Genomic DNA, 26,603 nt, shown 5'->3' with positions numbered 1-26,603 from the left:
AGGAAATGGTCAGCATCCACCCGAGGTCAAGGCCATTCCGTGAAGAGCAGCCCCATCTCAGGCTTGCGGTCCAGTCCACGCTGTGGACAGGGAGCCAAGGCCACCAGAGGCTGGTCTGTGTGGGGAGGAACCAGCTGCAGCCTTGGGATCTGACGATCAGGGTTCCGGCCCCAGCTGTTCACGGCCAGTGCCCAGCTTCTTATGCCCTGGGCATGTCCACCTGAACGTCTCACAGGGCCTTGAGCACATGTCTGAACCCAGTTCTCTACCCACCTGCACATGCTTCCTGTTTCAAGCTGCCCCATCCGCCCGCATCTCAAGGGAGGTTCCACTGTCTCCCCAGCTGCAAAAGCCAGAGGACTGGGCATCTCCTTCCCTTCCCCTGCCAGTACCCTGCAAGAGCTCCTCTATGGCTGGGCTACTCTAGACAAGCACCTCAGCCTCTCTGTGAACTGGCCTCTACACTGTCTCGACACAGACTTGCCTTGAGTCCATCCAGGAATAGGGAGTAGAGAAAGCCCTTGGGTGAGTCAGTAGGCCCTGAGTCTGAGCTCCACCAGGAAACAGCCTTGCTTATCCATATAATCTATGACTCTGAATTCCAGGGTCATGGCCAGCTAACAACAATGGACTTCATTCGTTCATTGCACATGATGGCCAGGTGCTGTGCTAAGTACTTCATATAATTTAATTAAGGGAAATGCTACTACCCCCCCCCCCCCCCCCGTTTTATAGATGAGCAAATAAAGCATTGAGAAGCTAAGCAACTTGGCCCACGGTTACACAGCTAGTGTGTGGAGTCGGGATTCAAACCCAGGTCTGACCAAGCCCGAGCCCACACACCTTGCTGGGCTGCTTTCTGTTTCCAGCACAGGAAGGTTTGGTAAGTGGCACCACCCAGAGCTCCCCATTCCCAGCTAATAAAACCATAAAACTGGACCATCAGGACTTCCCTGGTGGTCTGGTGGCTAAGACTCCACACTCCCTATGCAGGGGGCCAGGGTTCAATCCCGGGTTGGGGAACTAGATCCCACATGTCCACAACAGCAGCAAAAAGATTGTGTGCGCTACAAGTAAGACCCGGTGGAGTCAATTAAACCTAAAAACAAACTCAAAAATCCTCACTCCCATTACACGTGGGAGGATTATGAAGCTGCTTCTTCCACTCCAGACAAGCTGGAATAAAAGTCTTGCTAGCTGACTGCAGCTGCTTGGTGCCCTGCATTCCTCAAGCGGTACCAGGCGGAGTTCAGCTGTGCCTGCCCCCTCACTAGGCCTGCCGGCTGGACGTGGGCCAAGACACTGGGAAGCAGCCCAACCCAGGCGCTTACACAGTGGCTCTGTGTGACCTTGGGCTCCTGAAATGGCCTGTCTCCTGGTAAGAAGAGTGCTGAGGGGCTGGGTCAGACACGGCACACCTTGAGCTGGCATAATTTCAGTGGTGGAGACAGGAGACTCCAACATGAACCGTGCATCTCTGGTGGTGAATTCAAAACAAGTTAATGCCAGGGCCGCCCAGGTGGGTCTGTATCCTGTGAGCCACCATTGCCCAGTGTCAGGACAGGTGGTGGGCACAGGAGAGATGACACTGCATGAGCCCTCCTTAAGAAGGCCAGGGAACCAGAGAATGGACAGGCCCCGGGGAGGGGCTGCTAAGCAGGCCTGGCTGGCACTGGACCCCAACTCTGCCACTTGTTAGAAGCCAGCAAGCTAACAGATGAAGTGTTTGGAAAACTACCAAGAGCTCTCTGAATGTTTGGACTTATTACATATTAACAAAGAGCCTGCCTTTGGTTTTCTTTGCGTCTCAGAGACAGCACAGGCTTTCGGACTGGGCTGACCTGCATTCTGTTCTCGGTCCTCTTTAGCTCCTGGAACTTGGACAAGTCATGTAACTTCCCTGGTGGAGAAAGGCCTCCCAGCTCGGACTCAGTCACAGCCATAAGTCTCCACAAGGCGTATATATGACCCAGAACCTCTTCCTCCCTCCCGCTTGCTAGCTCTGCTCCAACTGGCCTTCTCACTACGTTCTCTCAACATACAAAACATGCTCTGGCCTCAGAGCCTTTGGACTTGCAAGTTTTCTCTTCCTAACACTTTCTCTATCTCCAACATTGCCTTCTTGCCCCCTGGGTCTCTGCCCAAATGATCCCAATTAGGGTGATGACCATCCAGTTCAAAACAGTAACTTCTATCCTTGATTTTTCTCTGTAAGATACATTACCATCCAACATGCTCTGCATGGTTTATAACCTGCCTCCACCCATTAGAATCTAAGATGAGGACAGGGACTTTATTTTTTTCTTTTTAATTCAAAGTAATTATTTGTCTTTTATGGGTTTTGCTTTTTTACCCACTTCCTTTCCTTCATGCCTAGCAACACCTGGCTGGCTCACTTGTAGGAAAAAGGATCCAATCTTCTGTGCGTGAAATCCTACAACGGGCCTGATACACAGCAGGCATTGTGTTAGACTCCTAGAGCTGCTGCAACAAATTACCACAAAGTTGGTGGTTAGAACAGAAACGTATTCTCCCAGTTTTGGAGGCTGAAAATCCAAAATCAAGGTACCAGCTCTAGTGGAGAGCACTTCCTCGCCTCTTGCAATTAACAAAGAGCCTGCCTTTGGTTTTCTTTGCGTCTCAGAGACAGCACAGGCTTTCGAACTGGGCTGACCTGAATTCTGTCCTCGGTCCTCTTTAGCTCCAGGTGTCCCTTAGCTTGTGGCTGCCTTTCTCTAATTTCTACCTTTCTGTGACCCCCTTCCTCCCTGTCTCTGAGTCTAAGGACACATGTCACTGGAATTAAGGGCCACTTGGATAATCCAGGATAAGTCATCTTGAGATACTTAACTCACATCTGTGAAGACCTTTTTCCAAACATCACACTGATAGGTTCCAGGGGTTAGGACATGGGCATATCTTTTTGGGGACCAGCATTCAGTAACTACCGAATGAACTACCAGCATTCATATCAATAGGAAACAAGGACACAGAAGAGTTTATGAATTAAGTGTGTGTGGGGAAATAACAGCATCTCATTTAGTCCTGCTGCTGCTAAGTCGCTTCAGTCGTGTCCGACTGTGTGACCCCATGGACCGCAGCCCACCAGGCTCCACCGTCCCTGGGATTCTCCAGGCAAGAACACTGGAGTGGGTTGCTATTTCCTTCTCCACATTTAGTCCTGACTCCCCTCTAAAGCAGAGTCTATCCTCATTTACTTCACTGGTGACTCAGATGGTAAAGTATCTGCCTGCAATGCAGGAGACTCAGGTTCAATCCCTGGGTCAGGAAAATCCCCTGGAGAAGGAAATGGCAACACATTCCAGTATTCATGCCTGGAGAATCCATGGACAGAGGAGCCTGGTGGGCTACAACCCTAGGCCATGGGGTTGCAAAGAGTCAGACACGACTGAGCGACTAACACACAACATCCTCATTTACAAGCAAGGAACAGTGTGCAGTGATGAACTGATCTGCGAGCAGGAGCTTCCACCCCAAGAGCCATACAGGTATCCACCCCAGGGTGACAGGTGACATCCCAGATAAGGAAGCCAGTTGACCAGTTCCAGCTACCGCTGTCCCAACACCAAGGCCATGGAACAGGCCCAGATCTGCCCAGCTGCAGACTCTAGGGATCCTCAGGTGGGCTGCACAGCAGGGAGCAACACAGCCCAATCATCCTCATTTCATCTCTCAACAGAGAGATGGCAGATGCTCTCTCAACAGAGGGCAGGCGGAGCTTAATTTTCCGCTAAGTCTACCAGCTAAGAGGTTGCACAGTAGTGACACAATTCAGACTTGAATCCAGGTGTGATGCCTTCAAAACAGTGGCTCTTCCATGTTCTCTAGCCTCCTTATAGCCAGAAAACTCAGAAGAAACCAGCCATGTACCCAGTGAGCACAGAGCCTAGCCTCAGAATTCACCAGCACCTTGTCGCTGGGTGGCAGCCGGGAGCCTCACCAGCCACCCCCTCCCAAGTTCCAGGAAATTGCTTTGGAGGGGATATATAGACCCTGCAGATCTTGATGGTATAGCTACTGCTATTTAACCTCTTGCTACCAGTCTTTTTTTAAAAAGGATATGATGCTCTATAATTAATTTATTGTTGGTGGTGCTGGGTCTTCGTTGCTGCACAGGCTTTTCTCTAGCCGCGGTGAGTAGGGGCTGTTCTCCAGTTGCAATGCCAGGGCTTCTCATTGCAGCAGCCTCTCGTTGCAGAGCACAAGCTCTAGGTTGCTCGGGCTTCTGCAGTTGTGGCTCCCGGGCTCTAGAGCACAGGCTCAGTAGTTGTGGGGCACAGCCTTAGTTGCTCTGTGGCATGTGGGATCTTCCTGGACCAAGGATCAAACCCGTGTCTCCTGCGTTGGCAGGCAGACTACCACTGAGCCACCAGTGAAGCTCTTCTTGCTACCAGTCTTAGGGTAGGACTTTCTAAGATAAAAACACAAGTTTGGGAAATGAAAGACCAGTCTTCATCTACCTACCATCTTTGACTTGGGCAAACTACTTAATTAAGCCTCCTTCCTTGAGTTTCCCTGGTGGCTCAGACAGCAAAGAATCTGCCTGTAGTGCAGGAGACCTGGGTTTGATCCCTGAGTTGGGAAGATTCCCTGGAGGGCATGGCAACCCACCAGTATTCTTGCCTGGAGAATCCCCATGGACAAAGGAGCCTCATCAGGATTCCACATGTTTGGGTGAGATAATGCATAAATGGTGTACAGACCATTCTGAGGGCTTACCCCTGAATACAAGATTTCTACAGGTCCAGGAACATTTGATCTTTGTTGTAGGTTAGGTGAGCTACCTGAGACAACTTCAGTGACGTTTTCAACTATCACAGATCTATATGATCTGTGCTTTAACTCTTGGAAAAGATAAGATTAGAAATCGGCTCTGATAATAGTGTAGGCTGCTAGGTTTTGAGGTGAAGATGCCATCTGAAAGAAGTCTCCAAGATAGCAGATCCCATATGGTCGTTTACAGGAGGGATGGGAAAGAATGTGAAAAGCAGACACGGCTTCGTAGTGACTGGCCGTGATGGTTCTGGCAGACAAGCAGTAGTTCCAAACTCACTGAGGGTGGGAGAAGCTGCCTACTGCACAAGTTTGTTGGTTTTTTTTAACATAAGTTTTCAGTGTGAAGAATCACAAGACCTTAGCAGCATAACACAGTAGAATTTGGAGCCATCTTATAGAAAAACCCAAACTTTTTGCTCAACACAATATAACTGCATGACCTTGATTAAGTCACTTAACTCCCCAGGTCTGTTTCCTCAACAAAATGGGGCCCCTACTACTGAACCCGAGCTGTACAGCACAGGCAGTGTACCTGGACTCGTCAGCACAGTCCTGGCATTACGTGCTCAGCAGTTCCTTCCAAAAACCCAGCACTTGCACAAATATGCATGCAAATTTCGGCAGGTCATCAATGCTCACAGGATTCCTTTGAGATGCAGGTAAGATACTAAATATGGCACTGTCCTGTATATTGTATTATGCTTTATGAATACAGGAATTAAGTAATTCAATTTAAACATCAATAACTAAGGCATCAGGAAGTAGTATCTCATGACACATGGGAAATTACATATAGTATTCTTGTTCACAGACGCTCCCCAACAAGAAGAAGAAGACAAATCTGACTCCAAAGAAGATCCTTTATTAAGAACTACTTAAAACATTTCAGTCTTTGATTCAAAAAACTTCAACCCAGGTGACTGGCCAATGGCTGAGCTGGGTAAAGGCTTCATGGTGGAGGAACACCCCCTACAATGACATCAAAATAAGCTCCTGAGTAGTGTCAAGTGTGAATATACTCAGGGTCTCTGGCCCATCTTTTTCAGGGTTCGGTTAAGCTGGAAGGGAAGGAAAAGCAAAGTCAGATATTGGCTTTTTCACCAAACCTTTTCCTACGGTGTGCATGATCACCAGGCCACACTCCCAAGTAGACCCGTCACAGTGTCTACTATCACGGCATCACTACTAACAGTGTCTATTATCACAGTGGTGAGCCCTCCACCCGACACTCTCATAGTGCTGCACAGTTCATGCAGCTTGTTCTATCTGCCTTTTACACTGAACACACACCTTATACTGCTCTAATCATTTTATAGATAAGCAAGGGCCTCAGGGTGGCTAGACTTGCCAGGACTGTGTTACTGTCCTGCAGGAGTCCAGCAGCATGGCCCACAGCACAGCAGTGACCTCTGCTGGAGGACTCAAAGCACCAGGACGCTGTGGCTCTAGCTATGGGCACAAAGAGTGACCCACAAGGCCTCTCTGAGGGCAGGACGTGGAATGCACCAGGTCTGTCAAAACAGAGCTTCAGGGTATCTGCCTGCAAAGACTGGCCAGACCTGTCTAAGTTGAAGAGTAACTAACTGCCAGATGGGGAGGGACGGGTAAGAGCAGGCAGTGAATCCACCCATATTAGGAAATAACAGGGAGGGAGGCAAGAGCCGGCCACCCGCAGAGAGAGATCTTGGGAAGAGATGCTCCAGAGAAGGCTGACGCAGCAACTCCTACAGGCCCAGCCCCACCCCCCGACCCCAAGGAGCCAGCCAGTCTAGCTCAGAAACTTCAAAGGCCAATTTCAGGCTTTCTTGAAAATAGAAATGAAAAATAAAACACTTAAAAACTCCCCATTCCATCCCCAACTCCTGTCTCCAGCCCCCACACCACTCTCCACACTTCTCACCTCTTCAAATTTGTGAATCTGCCGAATGAAGAAATCCCCATAGCGCCGGGCGACCTTGGTGTCTGCGATGTGGATCATGTCCTGTGGGAAAAGCAACCACAGAGAAGCAGTGAGGAGGAGTCACTGACGGACTCTGCAGATACCAGTGGTGCTAAGTGCCAGATAAACCCCTATCTATGGGGGAGCATTAACAGCTAGGAGCCGCTCTTTATAGATGCTGAGTTTTACTTTCTTCATGTTAACTCATTTATTTTCTGGTCTTTTTAATGACCATGAATCTGTTGGCAATAGTAACATTTAAAACATAACATTTTATTCTCATATACTGTTTTTAAGTTCCAAATTAGTTTAGATTTTAAATGATTTTTTAGCTCAAAATATTTTGTTGAGCACTGTTTATTTGTAAATTCCTACATAATCTAGGTTAGGACCCAAGAACTTCCTGAATCTCTTGATTTTTTTCAAGTCAAGAATGGAAAAAAAAAATGAACTTGCTAACTCTTGGAAGAAGACAATCCAGAGATGGCTGGGACTAGTTCGTCTGCTCACTAAAAGGAATGTAGCAGGTGACTGATATGGCCCAAGAGTGTCAGGCATTGGGAATAAATTCAAACAGAATTTTAGGTAGCTGATTCAACACTGCAGGGGGTAGGTGGTTTTGATTTTTAAAAACATGACTTGGGAACTAAGATCCATCAAGCTGCATGGCAAAAAGCACAAACAAAAAAACCCCAAAATTTCCCCCCCCCCACCACCACCAAAAAACAAAACCCACACAACTTAAAACTTTCACTACTGACACATCTCTACTTTTGGTGATTCTGTTCATGGCAGGGATAGCCAAGTTCTGCTGAACACCAATCCTCCCAAAAGCCATGAAGTCTAAAATGAGAGGATCTGGTTTAGCAAGGTAAGTTTCCAAAAGCAAACTACCCAAAAACTGTCCAAGCAATTCTAGAACTAGGTACATAAACCCAAGAGAACAGGTTCACAAAAATTCATAGCAGTGTTACCCATAATGACCAAAATGTGAAAACAGCTCAACTGCCCACGAACTAATGAATGGATAAACAGAGTGTGGTGTGTCCAAAACGTGAGATACTATTCAGCCATAAAAAGGAATAAAGCACTGATACCTGCTACAACCTGGATGAAACTTGAAAAGATGCTCAATAAAAGAAGTTAAACACAAAAATCCACACATTTCATGATTCTAGTTTTCAGACAATATTAAGAACAGACCAATCCAGAGAGAGAAAGAAAGCAAATTACTGATCTGCCAGGGGCTGTGGGGGCAGGAGAACTGGGGATGCTGCTAATGGACAGGGATTCCTTTTCGGGATGTCAGAAATGTTGTGGAATTAGAGCAGAGATGGCTGCCCAACATGGGAATATACTAATTAATCGTGGAATTTTACCCAGTAAAGTTTGTTATTAATTTTAGCTTTAAAAAATGCCAGAAAAAAGTAGTATGTTTAGACCACCACACTTTCTTCCCTTTTCACCCCTCAAGCCCCGCCTCAGCTGTGCCAAGCTGATTTTCTGCCTTTTATAAGGATGAGTATCACAATATCCACAAAGGTGAATGGGTCAAACGACATACTAGTTTTCTGAACATGATTACTTTTTTAATCTGACAGTTTCAAAGTAAGTTTTGTGTTGTGTATTTTTGTTGGAACACGGGTCTAAGAGTTAATTCTAAAAAGCAGTTGTTATATTCACAGATACAGAAAACAGACTCGTGGTTGCCAAGGGAGAGGGGGGTGTGGGAGGGATGGATGGGGAGTTTGGAATTAGCAGAGGTAAACTATTATATCCAGGACGGATAAACAACAAGGTCCTACTGGGCAGCACAGGGAACTATCGTCAACATTCCGCGATAAACCATAATGGAAAAGAACATGAAGAACAATATATGCATATGCGTAACGGAATCAGCACAACATCACAACGCTGGAAATCAACTCTACTTAAATACATTATACTTTCTGAAAGCAACCAAAAATGTAGGATATTTTTTTAAAAATTGCCTCATAGCAGCAAAGAGCTGACAAGAGAATGAAGAATCATTTAAGAGAAAACAAACCATTCTTCGAGCAAAACACAGAAGCCCCTTCTGCACTGAGGGGATTTGTTAATCCTAGAAAACCTGGGCAGAAGGCCAGTCTAACAGAAGACCATCCTTGTAATGCTGAGATCCTAAAGAGCTGCATCCTCAGCTACAGGTGATCCAGAAGTGAACTGCCATCCCACTCCTGACACCAAGCAAAGCCTGCCAAGGGTGGGGGAAGAAGCATAAAAGAGACTCCTCCCTGAGACATATTCTTCTGACAGTCTACCGCCTGGCCTCGTCACGCAGCTGGTCCCAGGAACCTCAGTCTGGTGAGTTCAGTCTACGGTGGTCCCAGACCAAGAATATTCCCAGGCACCTCGTGGAGGCAAAAACAAATTCCCTGCACAGGAACAGATGTTCATCCTTGGCTTCAAAGAATATCAACAAATATTTTTTCAAGGGCAATGAACCATATGTAGTAAAATAATAATAATAATAATAACCAAGCACATATGGAAACACTGCACCATTATTTTTTTTTTTCAGAGAAAACTAGAAACAGAGCTGGAAAGATAGATGAACAGGTACAGAATGTTTTTAATCAAAAGTATCCAGAAGAGAGGAGACAAAAAGATGGAAGAAAGGTTTAAGAAACATGGACAGAGGTCTAACATGGATTAAAGACTTCCAGAAGGAGAAGAGAACAGAAACAATATCTAAGACTTACTGGCTAAGAATATTCCAGAAGAGATGAGAGATACTGATCCACTAACTTTTAACAGATTCTTTAAGTCTTTATGAGCGTCCCAAACATGTCTGAATACAACGTTTCCTTGGGAGTTCCCTGGTGGCCTACCGGTTAGGATTCTGGGTTTTCACTGTCATGACCCAGGTTCAATCCCTGGTTGGAGAACTGAGATACCATGAGCCCAAAAAGAAAAGAGGAGGGGAAAAAAGAACGTTCCATTCATTTTTGAGTATTATGTACACGGTGCAAACAAACAGGGGGAAGGTGGTATTTCATGCAAAGAACAATTTGAGAAGTCCGGAATATTTTAAGTCTGAAAAACTCACTTAAAACAACTTAGGGGGAAAAAAAAAACTCACAAGTACATTAAAATGTTCAACTTGAAGGTAAACTCTAACAGGGAGGGACTACCCTGGTGTCCAGTGGTTAAGAATGTGCCTTGCAGGGCCGGGCACACAGGTTTGATTCCTGGTCTGGGAACCAAGATCCCGCAACCCGCAGAGCAGCTGGGCCCACACACCACAACTACTGAGCCTGTGTGCTCCAGAGCGCCCCACACCACAGCTAGAAAGCAGCCCTCGAGCCACAACAGAAGATCCTGCATGACGCAAGGAAGGTCCCACAGTCTGCAACTAAGACCTGCTGTAGCCAAATAAATTACTATTAAAAAACAAACACTAACAATATTCCTCAAACTGCCTTTCTTTATGCACTATATTGCTTGTGCATCTTTCCAGAAATGACTCTTTGCATATACAAGCATATATATCATTAAAAAAAAAACCTTAAACGGACAATTGACAGCCACTCTATAAAATCACATGTGTACCGTTCAACTGCCAAAACCACCCAAATGTCCGCCAGCAGAAGAATGGAAACGCTGCAGTCAATAACTGCAGTAGACGTTAGACCACCACAGAACAGGCATGACTGAAATGCTGCTGCATACAACACCGCTGGATGGTGATTTCTCTCAAATATAACGTCGAGCCAAAGAAGTCAGACAGAAAAGAGCACGTCCCGCGTAATTCCCCTAAAAGAAGTTCAAAATCAGCTAGCACCAAGCTAGGGTGGTACAAGTCAGGACAATGGCTTCCTATCCAGTGAGGTACTTCCAACAGTGTACAAAGCACCATCCCCCTTTCTTCTCCCACCCCATCTCCCACCACAGCCTCCTCTCAGCCCACTCCAAGCGCACTGCAGCTGTCTGGGCTCGCTCTGGCCTCAGGGCTTTTGCTCTAATTGCTCCCTCTGCCTGGAATGCTCTTCCTCCAGGTATCTGCTTGCTAATTTCTGCACCTCCTTCAAAGGCTCAGCTGCAAGTTCACTTTCCCAACCGTCTATCCTGGTCATCTTATTTAATACTGCAACCTGCGGCTTCTACTGCCACCAACCTGACTTACTCCACAGCAAGGGGCAACATCTGAACTATTACACGGTTTGCTTAAGGATGATGTTTACCACCTACTTTTTAAACATTAGAATACCAGCACAAGGGCAGAAATCTTTGTTGATCTGGTTCAATGATATGTCCCAGATGCACAGAACAGGGAGCATCCTGAGAACCTAGCCTGGCGGGGTGGCGGGGGGGCCGGCCATACCTTATCAATGTAGAAGTCAACCTCGGAGGCTGACTGAAATTCTCCATCCAGGGCAGAGATGCCACTGGTCCATACCAGGTTCTTCATTTTGTGTTTGAAGACAAGAAGCTGGATTCGGAACTCCTGCTCGGTGAGGTCCAGGAAGCCGGCCAGCTTGGCCACAGGCATGGTGGTGTAGAGCTTGAGGAAGCTGCGGATGGTAGAGAGCTGGGCCTGCTGCTGCACCTCGTCAGAAAACACCTTCAGCTGCTGCAGGAAGGGCTCCTTGTGGTAATTGGGGTGCACGTTGTCATAGTTGGGCACTACCGGCGACAGGAATTTGGGGCAGGAGTAGCTGAAAAGTTCCTCGTAGACCTGCGGGTCACCTTTCTGCATGCGCAGCATCTTGTCCCCGTATTTCTCACGCAGCTGGAGGTGAATGCTCTCGTCGATACGCATGGGGTACATGGTGAGGGCAATGGCCAGCAGCGCGTGCATCTGCTCATTCTGCTTGTTGATCTGGGGGTGGGGGGAGAGACTGCTGCAGGGTCCCGTGAAAAGGACCCTGTACCCTCCCAAATGCTCTCTGTTCAGACCTCCTGACTTCTCCCTTTGTCTTACACCCAGCAGTGGAGTTTCCCAATGTCTCTCCCAATCCTCCCTCTAGCTCCAACGAACTTCCGGTCCGGTTCCAAGTCCTCCCTGTCTCCTGGATTCTTTATTGGTACCTCTGTCTCTGTCTCACAGTCCACCCTATGTACCAGTGGCAGGTCAATCCTCCTACACCAATTATGATCAAGTCACCTAGAAATCTTTTTTTTTTTGAAAAATATTTTAATTGTTTCTTATAATATCTAGAAATCTCTGATGGTACTTAACGCCTGTAGAATATAGACTAAATACTTTAGCTGACTAGTAAAGGTTATGGTTACTCATCTGCCTTTCAGTCCAACTGGTTTCCTGGGCTGCTACATGATCATACTTCCAAGTCTCGACACCTCTGCTTTATTTAGAAACCTCCCCCCAATTCTGGCTTCCCAGGTGGCTCAGCATCAAGAATCTGCCTGCCAACGTGGGTTTGATCCCTGGATCGGGAAGATCCTCTGGAGAAGGAAATGGCAACCCGCTCCAATACTCTTGCCTGGAAAATCCCATGGACGGAAGAGCCTGGCAGGCTACACTCCACGGGGTCTCAAAGAATCGGCCATGACTGAGTGACTGGGCACACACGCCTGTGTTTCAATCACTCACATCATCGTTCCAATTCTAGGCATGTTTTGGATCCATCGTCCTCCAGGCAAACTGCTTGAGTGCAGTACCCGTATCTAACTGATTTTAAGTACCCACAGCCCAGTGAACATCCTAAGTACTGCTGGGGGATAAACGTAAAAGAAAAGACACTACTGTCCTGATCATCAAGGTGTTAATGATCCAAAGTAATGTGTGTAACAAAAGAAACTCAGAATAGGCTAGCCATTAAGAAATCATCCTATTGAAAAAGCAGGCAAAATAGCACAATTTTGGTTTACCCAAAAACTGTTGGCACTGCTGTGTCAGCTGGTCAGAGGCCTGCTTACCATCTCATATTTGTACGTGGTCCTCTGGAACATGCTCTTGGTCCTCTGGATGTAGAGGAGGATGTTGGCAAAGACCCGGATGGCATCCTGGTAGCGACGCATCATCAAATATGCAAAACCGACATAATAGTATGTGGTAACCTGGCACTCGGGCACACGGGAATACATGCTCTGTGGAAGGAAGCAGAAGCAGCATCCATGAGTCTTAAGACCAATTTCATCCCAGCTAGGATGTAAAAATCAGCAGGGCCTAGTGTCAGGCAAAGCAGAAGCATCAAGAGATCCCTGCAGAGGCCGTGAACTACTCAGAGGAAGCCCTGGCTCTGGAGTTGGAGGCTCCGAGTAGATTGTATCACTAACTGATTATGTGACCTGAAGACTCCATTTCCTTGGCTGTAAGAGAAAAAGACTGGACGAGGTGACCCTAAAATTTCTTTCAACTCTAAAATCCTCTACACCTCACTTTTACATTCTTTCTTGCTTTTCCAAATATGCCCTATAAAAGAACAGACTGATAAGATACATACATCAAACAAAAAAGGTATCCTGTTTCTACGGCGTGGCAAACCACCACTGCTAACAGACCATTATCTCTACCACCTCAGAACTTTAAAGTATTTTGTTAATTCTTTGGTGAAAGCTGAAAGGTAAAAATCTGCCTAATCATTCTGATTTGAAAATAGGATCAATAGGAATGGTGAATATCCGAGACGTTACTAAGCATCAAAGCGAAAACCACCCTGTCCAGATTCAGGTTTTCCCTGCAGTAGTTTTCCAATTCTTGTCTCAATGTTCCCTGGAGAGGATTCCTCATTTTTTCTCCTTGAAATCTGTCCTAATAGATCAGATATTCTCTTAAGGCCCTGCAAATGTGGGCCTGAGGAAACAGGGAATTACCTTCTTGTTCAGTTCGATGTTTTCTAGCACCTTGATGGCCTGGTAGTAATCCCCCAACAGGGAGTGCAGTCGCAGCAGGCCCACCAGGCTGAAGTAGCCGAGCATCTTGTAGAGGGAGTGCCGTCCGTACTCCCCGGCCACACTCTCTGGGTCGCCTGAGTACAGACAGACAGTGTACACTTCAGGGGAGGCCAGGAACAAGGGTAGGCCTGAACCTTCAATGTCACTCAGTAAACTCTTAACCTACTGCCAGCCTCCAAAGCTCTCTGCTCTGCCTCTGAATGAATAGGAAGCAGCAGCACGCCTGCCTCATGCTAATCTTATATTCACCAGTTAAGTCACCTGGTGGTGGGGGGGGCGGGTGCCAGTCCCCACACACACCTGAGAACACAAGAGGACCCCTCTCATCAGTAAGAGCTCCTCACTAAGCCCCTCCTTTCAGGATGTCCATGAGATCAAAGCTATCTTCCTAACAACACTAAGATACCACGTGCCTTTCTCACTGAGTTGACGTTTGCACTGATGGTGCAGAAACAATTTGAGTAAAACTACCAACAACTTAGCATCAATCAGACAGTGGCGCCGAACTCGACTATCATCATTGTATTCTTTACCACCACTCACCTGCAATGAAAGAACCAGCCACTCTTTTTTCACAAAACCCCGTTGTTACTTAAAAGAATAACTAATATACAAACTATGACTATTCAGAAATGGGTATTTAGCATTTTCTCAAAAATGAGTGCAGCGAACTTGTTAAGATACCAATGTCTGTTAAGTGTCAATGAACTTATCAACTTTTAAGTAAAAATTAGAATTTCATAAAACTTCTATCTACTAGTCGTTAATAAAACTACTATGAACAACAGCTTCCCAAAATAAGGACTTATCTGATGAGGTTGATGGTCAAAGTAACAGATGTGGTTTCAAAAAACTGTATAATAAAATGTGTCAACTTTCAGAAAATCTTGCTAGCTCATTTTACAACATCATGCATGGATAAAAAAAATTCACTCAGGCTGCAGGAGAGACTAGTAAACCTTAACATGACAAAGTAAAAGTTGACTGATAAGGTTTCAGATTCCACGCTGCAACTAACCTACAGAAACTACCATGGTCAAGTTCTGGTGTAGAATCAGAGAAGAGCTGGGCTATGCGAAAGGCTGTTAAACAAAGTTTCTCTTCCCTGTCCCAATTAAATATCTGTGTGAGGCCAGACTCCCCTCAGATACATCAACCACAGCAGCGTCTTGCCACAAACTGAAGGAAGAGGCAGAAGACCCCTCCAGCACTCTTCCACAAAGCCACATTTAAAGAGCTTTGCAAAACCACCACTCTTCTCACTGGAACAAAATGCTTATAGAGATAAACTTTGGGATTCTTAATCTTTTAGAGTGTCAAGTGGTCCTCACACCAAAATGTTTGAGAAGTGCTTATCTAAACAAAGGTCCTGGAGAGGCAGCAGAAGTGTTTATAAACACAGCTCTTAGGAAGTACTGGTTCATTCTGTCAGCCAACAGATGGCCAAGCCCAGCAGCCTCCAAATCAGCACTCAGCTCCTATTCATCCCCAGACACCAGAGGAGCAGCCCGTCACCCGAGAGAGACGGCGGCTCCTCCAACCCACGCCGCTATGCCTGGGGAACCGACGGCGGGCAGCGCTCACCTCCGCTCGTGTACACCTCCAGCTGCCGGTTGATGTTGGACTTGTCCACTAGGGAGTGAAGGACATTGAGGACGCTGTGAACATTCCAGATTTTGGGATTGGAGCGAAGGAAGTCGATCTCTTCCTCTGACTTCTTGGCGGTCTTACAGCGGTACTGACTAAATGACTGAAACTGTTGAGGAGGAAGGGAACGATGTGGCAGGGGCGTAAAACCCAAAGGGACACACAAGCGCACAGCGCTGCAGCTGTCCCTTCCGCTACCGCAATCTGCGCGCTCACTACTGCTTCTTTGAAAGCCATCTTTGACTAAGCTGTGAATTTTGTTCATTACTATATTACTTATTCCACAACAAAGTAAATATCTCTAAAATGACAAGTAGTGGGAAAAAGAAAACATTCAATTTGGAGTCAAACACAGCCTAAAGTTACTTAATGTCTCTGGGCATCACAGCGCTGGCCACTAGAACCTGGTTTCCAAACACAGGTTCCAGTGACCTAGAAGCTAAGTTCTAGATGACCTAAGGTCACTCTTCAACTTTAAAATATCATCTTCCTCTAAGAAGGCAGGAGAAAACGTTTCTAAATTTACAATAAACAAAGAGTATCCAGAATGTAGAAGGAATTCTCATTAAGCCAAAAAGACGAAGATCAACCAACAGAAAAACAGGCAAAGAATACTGATAATTACTTTGAACAGGCCTGGTCAGTTAGTAGACAAAATGCTCAATCTTTTCAGAGAAACGTAAATTAAAATGATTACCATTTCTTTCCTATCAAATTGACAAAAATTAGACCAATAACATCCAATACAGAAAACTTGCTTTCTAATAATGCTGATAGTAGTAGTATATTTGACACAGCCTTTTGAGGGCAATAATTACTATTTATTAAAATTCGAAGTGACAAAAATGTTTTATATCTTGATTGTGGTTATACTGGAGTGAGTTGCCATTTCCTCCTCCAATATATTTGTCAGATCTCAACTATATTCTTAAAATTGGTATATTTTATTTGTGCAATTTATGACTCTATAAACCTGATTTAAAACAATTTAAGAAGCAAACATCCTTCAGCCAACAACTCTACTTCCAGTCATCTCCAGAAACAGACTTATGTGTAGCACATAGACCAGAAGAGTGGTACATCAGGTGGATGGCACTAAAGAATAAGGCAGGCCTTTATACGCTGATTATCTTTGCAGATACTAATTGATATCTCTGCAAAGGCAAGGCAGGAAGACACTTTCACTTTATCTGCACTTAAAAAAAACCTCAGTAATAACAAATTCATATATTACTATATCAATACAAATAAATGAAAGTGGTGGGGAATAAAGAGGAAAAAAAGACTTCTTTTTAAATTTTTTTTAAAGAAAAAGGAACAAGTGGTGGGGAGGAGCCACTCACCCCATGAGGTATAGCTGGCGTTTTCTTAAGAGGCTTATAGCACTCTCACTTCTCATTAAGACTGGCTGGAGGAATCACACCTAGCCCATAGTGGGAGTCTTTGTTAGAAGTGAGAGCACTTAAACCCATTAACAGAGCACCAGTTAAGCCAGGGAATTAGGATTATCTTTAGTCGGATGAAGAAACTTAACACAGACTCTGACTTGCTGTGAGCCAACAGGATGGCCAACCTTCTAAAATTATGCCAAGTAACAAGCCAAGGGACGGACTTCCCTCGGGGCCCAGTGGCTAAGACTCCAGTTCCCAAAGCAGGGGCCTGGATTTGGTCCTTGTCAGAGAACTAGATCCCACATGCCTCAACTAAGAGTTTACATGCCACAGTGGAGATGCCATGAACTGCAACTAACAGCAGGTAAAGCCAAATAAATAAAGTACAAACAACCGAACAAGCCAAGGAGCCAGAGAAGGCAAACAAGGCCGGTGTGCTTTGTGGTCTTCACTGCCCAAAGGCACTGAAGCCTATCTTGAGCAAGAAGCCTCTTTCTCAAAGGGCCTAGGAAGGTTTCCTCAGCTCTCCAATTACAACGCGTCAGCACTTTGTATTTAGAGTCTCTTTGATCCATGGAGTTCAAATAAGAGCTTTATTAACAAACCGATTTTTCCTGAAATACCCAGTAAGAGCTATGTTATCTTAGTAAAACATAAGAAAAAAAATTTTCCCCAAGTTCAACTTCCTTTTTTTAGTAACAGTACTCTTAGGTAATACTTCCCCTTTGATAAAAATGTCCCGTTTTACTCTAATCCAGAATATACTCACATCACCACCACCACAATCAAGATATAAAAACTTCCTGACCCGTAGGTGAAGCAAGTGAGGCTCAGAAAGCTGAAAAAACATGTCACTGCTACAGAGCCACCAGCTGGCCACAACCCACAAGACCCCACTTCTAGCTGACTCCAAAGCCTAGGAAACCTGTATTCTTCCTATCAGACCACCTCTCAAGGTCAGGCAACAAAGTGTTGGAAGTCTGGAGCTCAACTTCCAAGTTCAGAATGGAGCTCTCAGACCTCAATGAATTCTTCAGAAAACCACGACATGGAGTTCAATGTGACAGGGTTATTTCTCACTATGCTGAGACAGTTTTATATTATGTATCTTTTTCTGTGTGTGTGTGTGTGTAGCAGAGTTTTATTAAAGTGAAAAAGGATAGAAAAAGCTTCTGACACAGACATCAGAAGGGGGATGGAGAATGCCCCTGTATCTTTTTAGTAACACGAACAACAGTTAACAGCTGTTCTTTGTTTGGACCAGTTATTGAATACTTCAAATTAACCCAAGGCTGACCAGCTACCTGGTAGATGAACTCATCGATGATGTCCCAGAGCCACTGGTTGGGGAGTTCAAGGGGAGCAGGACCATCAGCATCTGTGCAGAAGACCACAGAAAAGTCAGACTCAAGTCAATGACTACACCCATTCAGCAAGGTTGCAGAACACAATTTTTAATTTCTCTCTTAAAAGGACTATGAATCTCAAGACCTCCCCTCTTCCCACCTGCATGTTAAAATCCTGTTAAAAAGAGATGAAGACAAATATTAGGTTTCATCATAACCTCAGACTCACTAAGAATGTAGTTGAAGAGATTGCAGTAGTTGTAATACGATTCAAACCTCTGCTCCAAGGAGGGTCCTCCCTGTAAAGAAAGCAGAAGACAGGAGGACACATTTAACCTAACGGACTCTACTCACGGCCTGCCACTGAGAGCTGAAGACAAATACAGCTGACCTTTGTAAACATGCAGGTCAGGGGTGCCAACCCTCTGGTCAAAAATCTATGTATAACACAGAGTCGGCCCTCCATACACTTGGTTTTTCCATTATCTGCAGAGTCAACTCTGTAGTATATTTACTGAAAATATCTGCATGTAAGTGGACCCACACAGTTCCAACTTATGTTGTTCAAGGGTCAAACATACATGAGAACTGATGTCTGCTCCCCGCTTCTTAGCATGTAAAGAGCACTCCAGTGATAGGGAAGACAGTAAGTGCTACAGCAGTTCAAAGCGATCCTGAGTATCTGACCCTAAGGGCCAACTTTTATGCCAAAAACCTTAACTGACCTTTAGACACCAGGTACGCACATCTGGCAAGCAGAGGAGCAAGGGGAACGTGCTTCAGGAAAAAGAGGACTAACAGGCAAAGAGATGTGTATGGTGCTTGAGGGCTGGGGAGTAAGGCAGACAATGCTACAGTGGGCTTCAATGGGCCAGAAGTGCAGAAGTCTTTTAGGGCCAAACAAGAATTAAGCCAGGGGTTCAGCAAATCCACCATCACCTGTTTTGGTAAATAAAAAGCTCACCTGGAACACAGCTATGTGTACTCACTGTCCATGGCTACTACAGAGGTGAACAGAGTGTGAAAGAGGCCCAGAATACTTACTAACTACCTTTGTACATAGAAGGCTGCTGACCCCGGAGCTAGACTGCATGCTGCTGGTAAATGAGAACCACTGAAGATGTCTGAGCTGGGGAACAACATGATGAACGGTGTATTTTTGATAGACTAGAAAGAACACTGCCTTGGAGTCTTAGTCCCACAGTTTACTAACCATGGGGTCTGACAAGGTATTTAATCTGTCTGAAAAATGAGATTATGAAGGTAAAGTGCCTAATACAGTAAATGCTCTTCCAGTGAAACTACCACCTGCCCAAGCCCAGTCAAGGAGAACTATTCGAGGTGGAGAAATTAAACTAGCAATTGTGTTTCAGGGTCAAAAATGGCACAGAGTTTAAAAACTGCCAGCAACATTTAGATACTCACACTGACTTTGGCATATATGTGCCTGTAGTATAATTCTTTGTATAAAATCAGGAAGACAGCATCTGAAAGAGATGGCAGAGGGGTGCTTTAGGAATCCACTGAACAACTAGTCAGTTTTAGCTCTTGGTGGGAAGTAACAGGGTAAATGTGATTTCAGAGATTAAACAACATCAAACATCTAACACTCACACTCCAAGAATACATGCAACGAGAAAATTCATTTCCCATTTTACTCTTTCAAATTCATCTTAACCTCATTCAGGCCCATATCCCTTCACCGTTTAGTTATTGCTGCCATCCAGTTGCTTAACCAGGACACAATAATAGCTCCTAGGAAGATAACATGACATTTAACTATTGAAATTGCACGTGCAAGGGGATCTTTGACTTAGACATCCTATTTTAAGGAATTTATCCTATTGATACGATGCAACCACGAAAAAGAAAGACGTGCGGAAGCTCTTCAGATACTGATGCTGTGCAGAGTTCACATACAGGTCTGAGACTATTATCCTTAGGCCTGCTAGTAAAGCTGCTCCTTGACCAGCATCTGGGAACCCAGGTTTCAGAAGGGTTCCCACTAACCTGATAGGGTTGGTGTCCTTAAACTGTTTGTGCAAACAACATGTTTTATACTGAATACCTGCTTTCCTTCTGAGAGTCTGGAATTTCAGTACATGTTGAGTTTGTAATGAGCTGCTATGGTAGACAACTATGGTCACACATGGTATCACAACTCCTTGCTCAAGGAATGAAGTACAATCCATGTGACTCCACTGGAGAGGAATATTAGAATCTCAAACTGAGGTTCTCTCAAACTGATACTCAGATACAACACAATCTCTAACAAAATCCAAGCTGATCCCCAAACTGACAAGCTGATCCTAAAATTAATATGGAAATTCAAGGGACACAGAAGACCCAAAGCAATTTTGAAAAACAACAAAGTTGGAGGACTTATACTTCCCAATTTCAAAACTGTCCAAAGCCACAATCATTAAGACAGTGTGGTTGGTACAGTCATAAAAGATCAATGGAGTCAAGATGAGAGTCCAAAAATAAACCTTACATGATCACTAATTTCCAAAAAGGTTGTCAGGACAATTTAACGGAAAAAAAGTCTTTCCAAAAACTGGTACTGGAAAAACTGGGTATCCACATGCAAAAGAATGAGGTTGGCTCTTCCTACTTTCAGTTCAGTTCAGTTCAGTTCGGTCGCTCAGTCGTGTTCAACTCTGCGACCCCATGAATTGCAGCACGCCAGGCCTCCTTGTCCATCACCAACTCCCGGAGTTCATGCAAACTCATGTCCATCGAGTCGGTGATGCCATCCAGCCATCTCATCCTCTGTCGTCCTCTTTTCCTCTGGCCCCCAATCCCTCCTGGCATCAGGGTCTTTTCCAACGAGTCAACTCTTCGAATGAGGTGGCCAAAGTACTGGAGCTTCAGCTTTAGCATCGGTCCTTCCAATGAACACCCAGGACCGATCTCCTTTAGAATGGACTGGTTGGATCTCCTTGCAGTCCAAGGGACTCTCAAGAGTCTTCTCCAACACCACAGTTCAAAAGCATCAATTCTTTGGCGCTCAGCTTTCTTCACAGTCCAACTCTCACATCCATACATGACTACTGGAAAAACCATAGCCTTGACTAGACGGACCTTTGTTGGCAAAATAATGTCTCTGCTTTTGAATATGCTATCTAGGTTGGTCATAACTTTCCTTACAAGGAGTAAGCGTCTTTTAATTTCATGGCTGCAATCACCATCTGCAGTGATTTTGGAGCCCAAAAAAATAAAGTCTGACACTGTTTCCACTGTTTCCCCATCTATTTCCCACGAAGTGATGGGACCAGATGCCATGATCTTAATACTTTACACCATATATAAAAGACTCCATCAGAAAGTGAAATGTGAGGAGGTCAGAAAGCCCACTCTGGAGCAACTGTAATGATCCCAAAAATTACACAGGGAAAAAGAAATCAGTAAGACAAAAATCTCACTTTCAGCATTCACCACATATGAAAAATCTGTCCTCTTTTCATTTATTCAGCTTTCATTCAACAAGTCACATCTACTATGCACCAAACTCTGGGGAAATAAAATGAAGAACAAAACAGATACAGACCATTCTGAACTTTCTAATGACTTCCAGTCATAGGATCCCATCCAGCACCCAGGACACCTACCGTTGCCAACCTGCGGAGCAATGGTTTCAGCCTCAGGCCAAGGTGTATTCTTGAAGAATCTTTCAGTCAACTTGGTCCAGCTGAAAACCAAACAGAAATACTCTGTAAGTCCAAAACAGGAAGGATCTGAACAGAAAGGATCTGTTTTAGAGATCTGTCACATTTTATAGATAAGTACCCAAGCTCAGTAAAGGGAAGAAGTCACAGAACCAGAGCAAGGGCCAGAGCCTCCAACTCTGTAACTTTCCTCAACCCAACTCTGTACCCCAACCTTTCTTAATACAGTGAAACATTTCTTTTACATCAATTAGGCAACCACCAAGCTCTTCAAGATCATCTCCTGCTCTTGTATCATGAACTCTGGAGCTGTATTTCGCTGCTCACTGTTCCCTGACTTGAGAACTACCTTTCAGACACCCCCACACACCTCCCTCAGCTTCCCCTCTTTCCACTTCCAAGAGTGCTCTTCTTCAAACATGGCAGCAACAGTATTTGCTGCAGTTTGATGCCGCAACAGCCCTAGAGCATCCAACCCAAACACTGATGCCCAAGATGCTTTACGACCCTATTTCCTCCTGAAGTCTTTGCGGACTATCCAGCTCTGACTGACCTGTCTCACTTCTAAAGCCCTTTACACAAGGGCAGTGCCCTCAAAACTAGGATGCAATCAGGAATTCCCTGGTGGTCCAGTGGTTATGACTCGACACTTTCACTGCCACGGCCTGGGTTTGATCCCTGGTCAGGGAACTAAGATCCCACAAGTCACACGGCATGAACAAAGTGGGGAGAAGGATGACTAAGACAAAAAAACTGAGAAGCAACCACTCAAGAGCTCTGTTCATCCTATTATGCATTGAGAAGTTGTACAGCACAATTTAGAAATTAGGCTCTGGTGACAGACTGTGCAGGTTCAAAACTCAGAACATCCACTATGTGACTTAATCCTTCTGTGCTTTCTTTACTCAACTATAAAATGAGGAAAACAATGGTACCTACTTCACAAGGTTGCTGTGAAGAGTACATGAGTAAATACAAGAAAAGCACTCATGACACTGTCTAATTTATACTGATCATATATGTAATTACTATTATAATTAATACTGATGGTATTATTTTAGGCCTTGTACAAGTTCTGGATATAGAGTCCAATAAAATTATGTCTGTAACCCCCAAAGAATCACAGAAAACCCTAGCGCACTCTCTTTACAGAATCATGATTAAATATCACCCCCTTCTACAGACTGCATTACTCAGCCAGTCTCACCCAGTAGGAGATTATTTCAGCCAATGGCCCATACCTGTTCTCATAGATGTCCTGAATCTCATACACCTTCTGGTCAATGACATCGCTGGAGACACGACTGGCCTGTAGCTCATACACCTTTTGGTCAATTAAGTCCGAGACAGTTTTGTGGAAGTACTGGATGAAGTTTTTGATCACTTCAGGGATCACTTGATAGGTTTGCTGTTCATACTGACGTTCATAAGCCAGATCCTGCTTTGGATCTCCTAGAGATTGGATATGATAAACACTTCAAATTCGTATGCACGACATAACAAGAGGGCAAGGTCACTCGTGAAACTAAACTCATGTCTATAAAACTAGGTGTAATGCCTTTTTAAACACTCTCCATGTCACTCCCAATCCCCACTGGTCTCTTTCTTCACATTTTCCACTAGTCATTTTCTTATTAAAGTAATTTATTTGCTTACTGATTCCCCCACCAGAATCTAAAGTCTATGACAGCAAGAACCTTATTTGTCTTATACCCAGGTCTACCCTCAGAACTTGGGATGGTTATCGGGAAGGGGGTGGAACTATGGTTAAGAGGAAGTAAGCAGTAGGCACTTAGTATTTTTTAAATAAATAACCAACTGCCATTCTCTATCAATATGACAGTGCAAGCAACTAAACTTTAATTTTTCACAAGATTTTCTTCTTCAGGTAATAGTCTAAACAAGGAAAACCACAGCCAGGACAACCATCCTTCCTTTGTAAGACTCTGAGGTGGACCATGAAAAAAGCCTGGTTTAATAGGCTCTGTACCACCCTTTGGCTGAGAGCTAATAACTGACTCCAAACCTGGATCATCAACACCTAGTTTTAAACAGGTGCCCGTCAAGGCAGCTGTGAGACATTCAAAAAGGTGTCAATCCTCAGAAGCACCCAGCTAGCCAAACCCATAGACTCACCTGTGTGCATATCATAGTCGCCGGGATAAGCATAGGGATCATAAGCAGCCTATTAACAAAAGAGACACAAATAAACAGTCACCAGTCTGTGAATCCAACATGCTCGTTCTAGGTTCCTAAAGACACAAAGGCAAGTAAGACAGAAGCAGAAAATATTAAAAAGAGGTGGCAAGAATACACAGAAGAACTATACAAAAAAGATCTTCGTGACCCAGATAACCATGATGGTGTGATCACCCACCTAGAGCAAGACATCCTGGAATGCAAAGTCAAGTGGGCCTTAGGAAGCATCACTAGGAACAAAGCTAGTGGAGGTGATGGAATTTCAGTTGAGCTATTTCAAATCCTAAAAGATGATGCTGTGAAAGTGCTGAACTCAATATGCCAGGAAATTTGGAAAACTCAGCAGTGGCCACAGGACTGGAAAAGGTCAATCTTCATTCCAATCCCAAAGAAAGGCAATGCAGAAGAATGCTCAAACTACCGCACAATTGCACTCATCTCACACACTAAAAAAGTAATGATCAAAATTTTCCAAGCCAGGCTTCAACAGTATGTGAACCATGAAGATGTCCAAGCTGGATTTAGAAAAGGCAGAGAAACCAGATATCAGATTGCCAACATCCACTGTATCATCGAAAAAGCAAGAGAATTCCAGAAAAACATCTACTTCTGCTTTATTGACTACGCCAAAGCCTTTGACTGCATGGATCGCAACAAACTGTGGAAAATTCTGAAAGAGATGGGACTACCAGACCACCTTACCTGTCTCCTGAGAAATCAGTATGCAGTCAAGAAGCAACAGTTAGAAATGGACATGGAACAACAGACTGGTTCCAAATAGGAAAAGGAGTACATCAAGGCTGTATATTGTCACCTTGCTTATATAACTTATATGCAAAGTACATCATGTGAAATGCCAGGCTGGATGAAGCACAAGCTGGAATCAAGATTGCCAGGAGAAATATCAATAACCTCACATATGCAGATGACACCACCCTTATGGCAGAAAGTGAAGAGGAACTCAAAAGCCTCTTGATCAAAGTGAAAGAGGAGAGTGAAAAAGTTGGCTTAAAGCTAAACATTCAGAATACAAAGACCATGGCCTCTAGTCCCATCACTTCATGGCAAATAGATGGGGAAACAATGGAAACATTGACAGACTTTTATTTTTTTGAGCTCCAAAATCACTGCAGATGGTGACTGCAGCCATGAAATTAAAAGACACTTGGAAGAAAAGCTATGACCAGCCTAGACAGCATATTAAAAAGCAGAGACATTACTTTGCCAACAAAGGTCCGTCTAGTTAAAGCTATGGTTTTTCCAGTAGTCATGTGTGGATATGAGTGTTGGACTATAAAGAAAGCTGAGCCCAGAAGAATTGATGCTTTTGAACTGTGGTGTTGGAGAAGACTCTTGAAAGTCCCTTGGACTTCAAGGAGGTCAAACCAGTCCATCCTAAAGGAAATCAGTCCTGAAAATTCATTGGCAGGACTGACGCTGAAGCTCCAATATTTTGGCCACCTGATGCGAAAAACTGACTCATTGGAAAAAATCAGGATGCTGGCAAAGACTGATGACAGGAGAACCGGACGACGGAGGATGAGATAGTTGGATGGCATCACGGACTCGAGGGACATGAGTTTGAGCAAGCTCCGGGAGCTGGTGATGGACAAGGAGGCCTAGCGTGCTGCAGTCCATGGGGTCGCAGAGTCGGACACGACTGAGAGGCTGAACTGAACTGCTAAGCCACTTCAGTCGTGTCTGACTCTGTGCGACCCCATAGACAGCAGCCCACGAGGCTCCGCCGTCCCTGGGATTCTCCAGGCAAGAATAGTGGAGTGGGTTGCCATTTCCTTCTCCAATGCAGGAAAGTGAAAAGTGAAAAGTGAAAGTGAAGTCGCTCAGTCGTGTCCGACTCTTAGCGACCCCATGGACTGCAGCCCACCAGGCTCCTCCATCCATGGAATTTTCCAGGCAAGGGTACTGGAGTGGGGTGCCACTGCCTTCTCCGTGAACTGAACTGAAAAGACACAAAGACGAACAAGACACAGTCCCTGCTTTTGAGCGACTCATGTGCCTGTGAGAAAAGGGAGAATAAACAGGCAATGACAATACCTCGTTACGGCTGCAATACGGAAGAGCAAAGCACAAGAGACTATGGGAATCAGCGCGGTTTGACGGAACTGAGCCCAAATCATAAGAAATCAGAGTTCAGTTACAGAAACACAGAACCCTTTGTCTCCAGCCTCGGCCCCCGGGCTTGAAAAGGAGAGAACGAGGGGACCGGACACACGAGGTGGGCGGCCGAGACCCGGCTGATCTGGAGTCCGGAGCTGTGAGTGGCAGTAGCATGAGTACGCGCACGCGGCGAGGCCGGCGGGGCCTCCCAGAGACGCGCAGACAACATTTCCTCTTGGGGGTCAGTATCCCAAAAGCCCTGCCCCTGTGGCGGAGACCGACACACGTCAAGGACAAGTTACCTCAGACTCGTAATCATCAGCGGGGTACGACATGGCTGCGGCGGCCGCGAGCCCAGCCTGGAGAGAGCAGCAAACTCAGGCCTCTCCTCTGTCTGGGCGCCGGAAGTCCAACCTCCCTGGAGGCCGCCGGGAAACCGGAAGCTTTTCTGGGGCCGCCGGCAAGCTGAGGTAGCCATGTTGGGAAGGGCGCAAGTAAACACCATTATCTTCCTTCTTCAAATAGAGGCTCTACAAGGAAGGCGATTCTACAGTACTTGCAAAATTTTATAAATAATAACGTTAAGTATCTCAGGGTAATA

General features: G+C 45.1%; 1 protein-coding gene across 2 annotated transcripts; it reads right to left on the bottom strand.

Annotated features, from left to right (window-relative positions):
- Positions 1 to 5,639: 5,639 nt before the first annotated feature.
- On the bottom strand, positions 5,640 to 26,398 carry EIF3L (eukaryotic translation initiation factor 3 subunit L). Of its 2 annotated transcripts, NM_001035296.2 has the most exon segments (13): positions 5,640 to 5,855; positions 6,698 to 6,778; positions 11,100 to 11,597; positions 12,656 to 12,826; positions 13,553 to 13,707; positions 15,218 to 15,389; positions 17,976 to 18,049; positions 18,247 to 18,316; positions 19,443 to 19,504; positions 21,629 to 21,708; positions 22,927 to 23,137; positions 23,822 to 23,870; positions 26,305 to 26,398. In NM_001035296.2, coding segments are annotated over 13 exon segments (1,695 nt in total). In that variant the 5' UTR covers positions 26,338 to 26,398; the 3' UTR covers positions 5,640 to 5,816.
- Between the last annotated feature and the right edge of the window lie 205 nt (positions 26,399 to 26,603).

Source organism: Bos taurus, chromosome 5 (assembly GCF_002263795.3).
Source record: "Bos taurus isolate L1 Dominette 01449 registration number 42190680 breed Hereford chromosome 5, ARS-UCD2.0, whole genome shotgun sequence".
Taxonomy (NCBI): domain Eukaryota; kingdom Metazoa; phylum Chordata; class Mammalia; order Artiodactyla; family Bovidae; genus Bos; species Bos taurus.
This window is presented reverse-complemented; position numbering and strand designations above follow the sequence as displayed.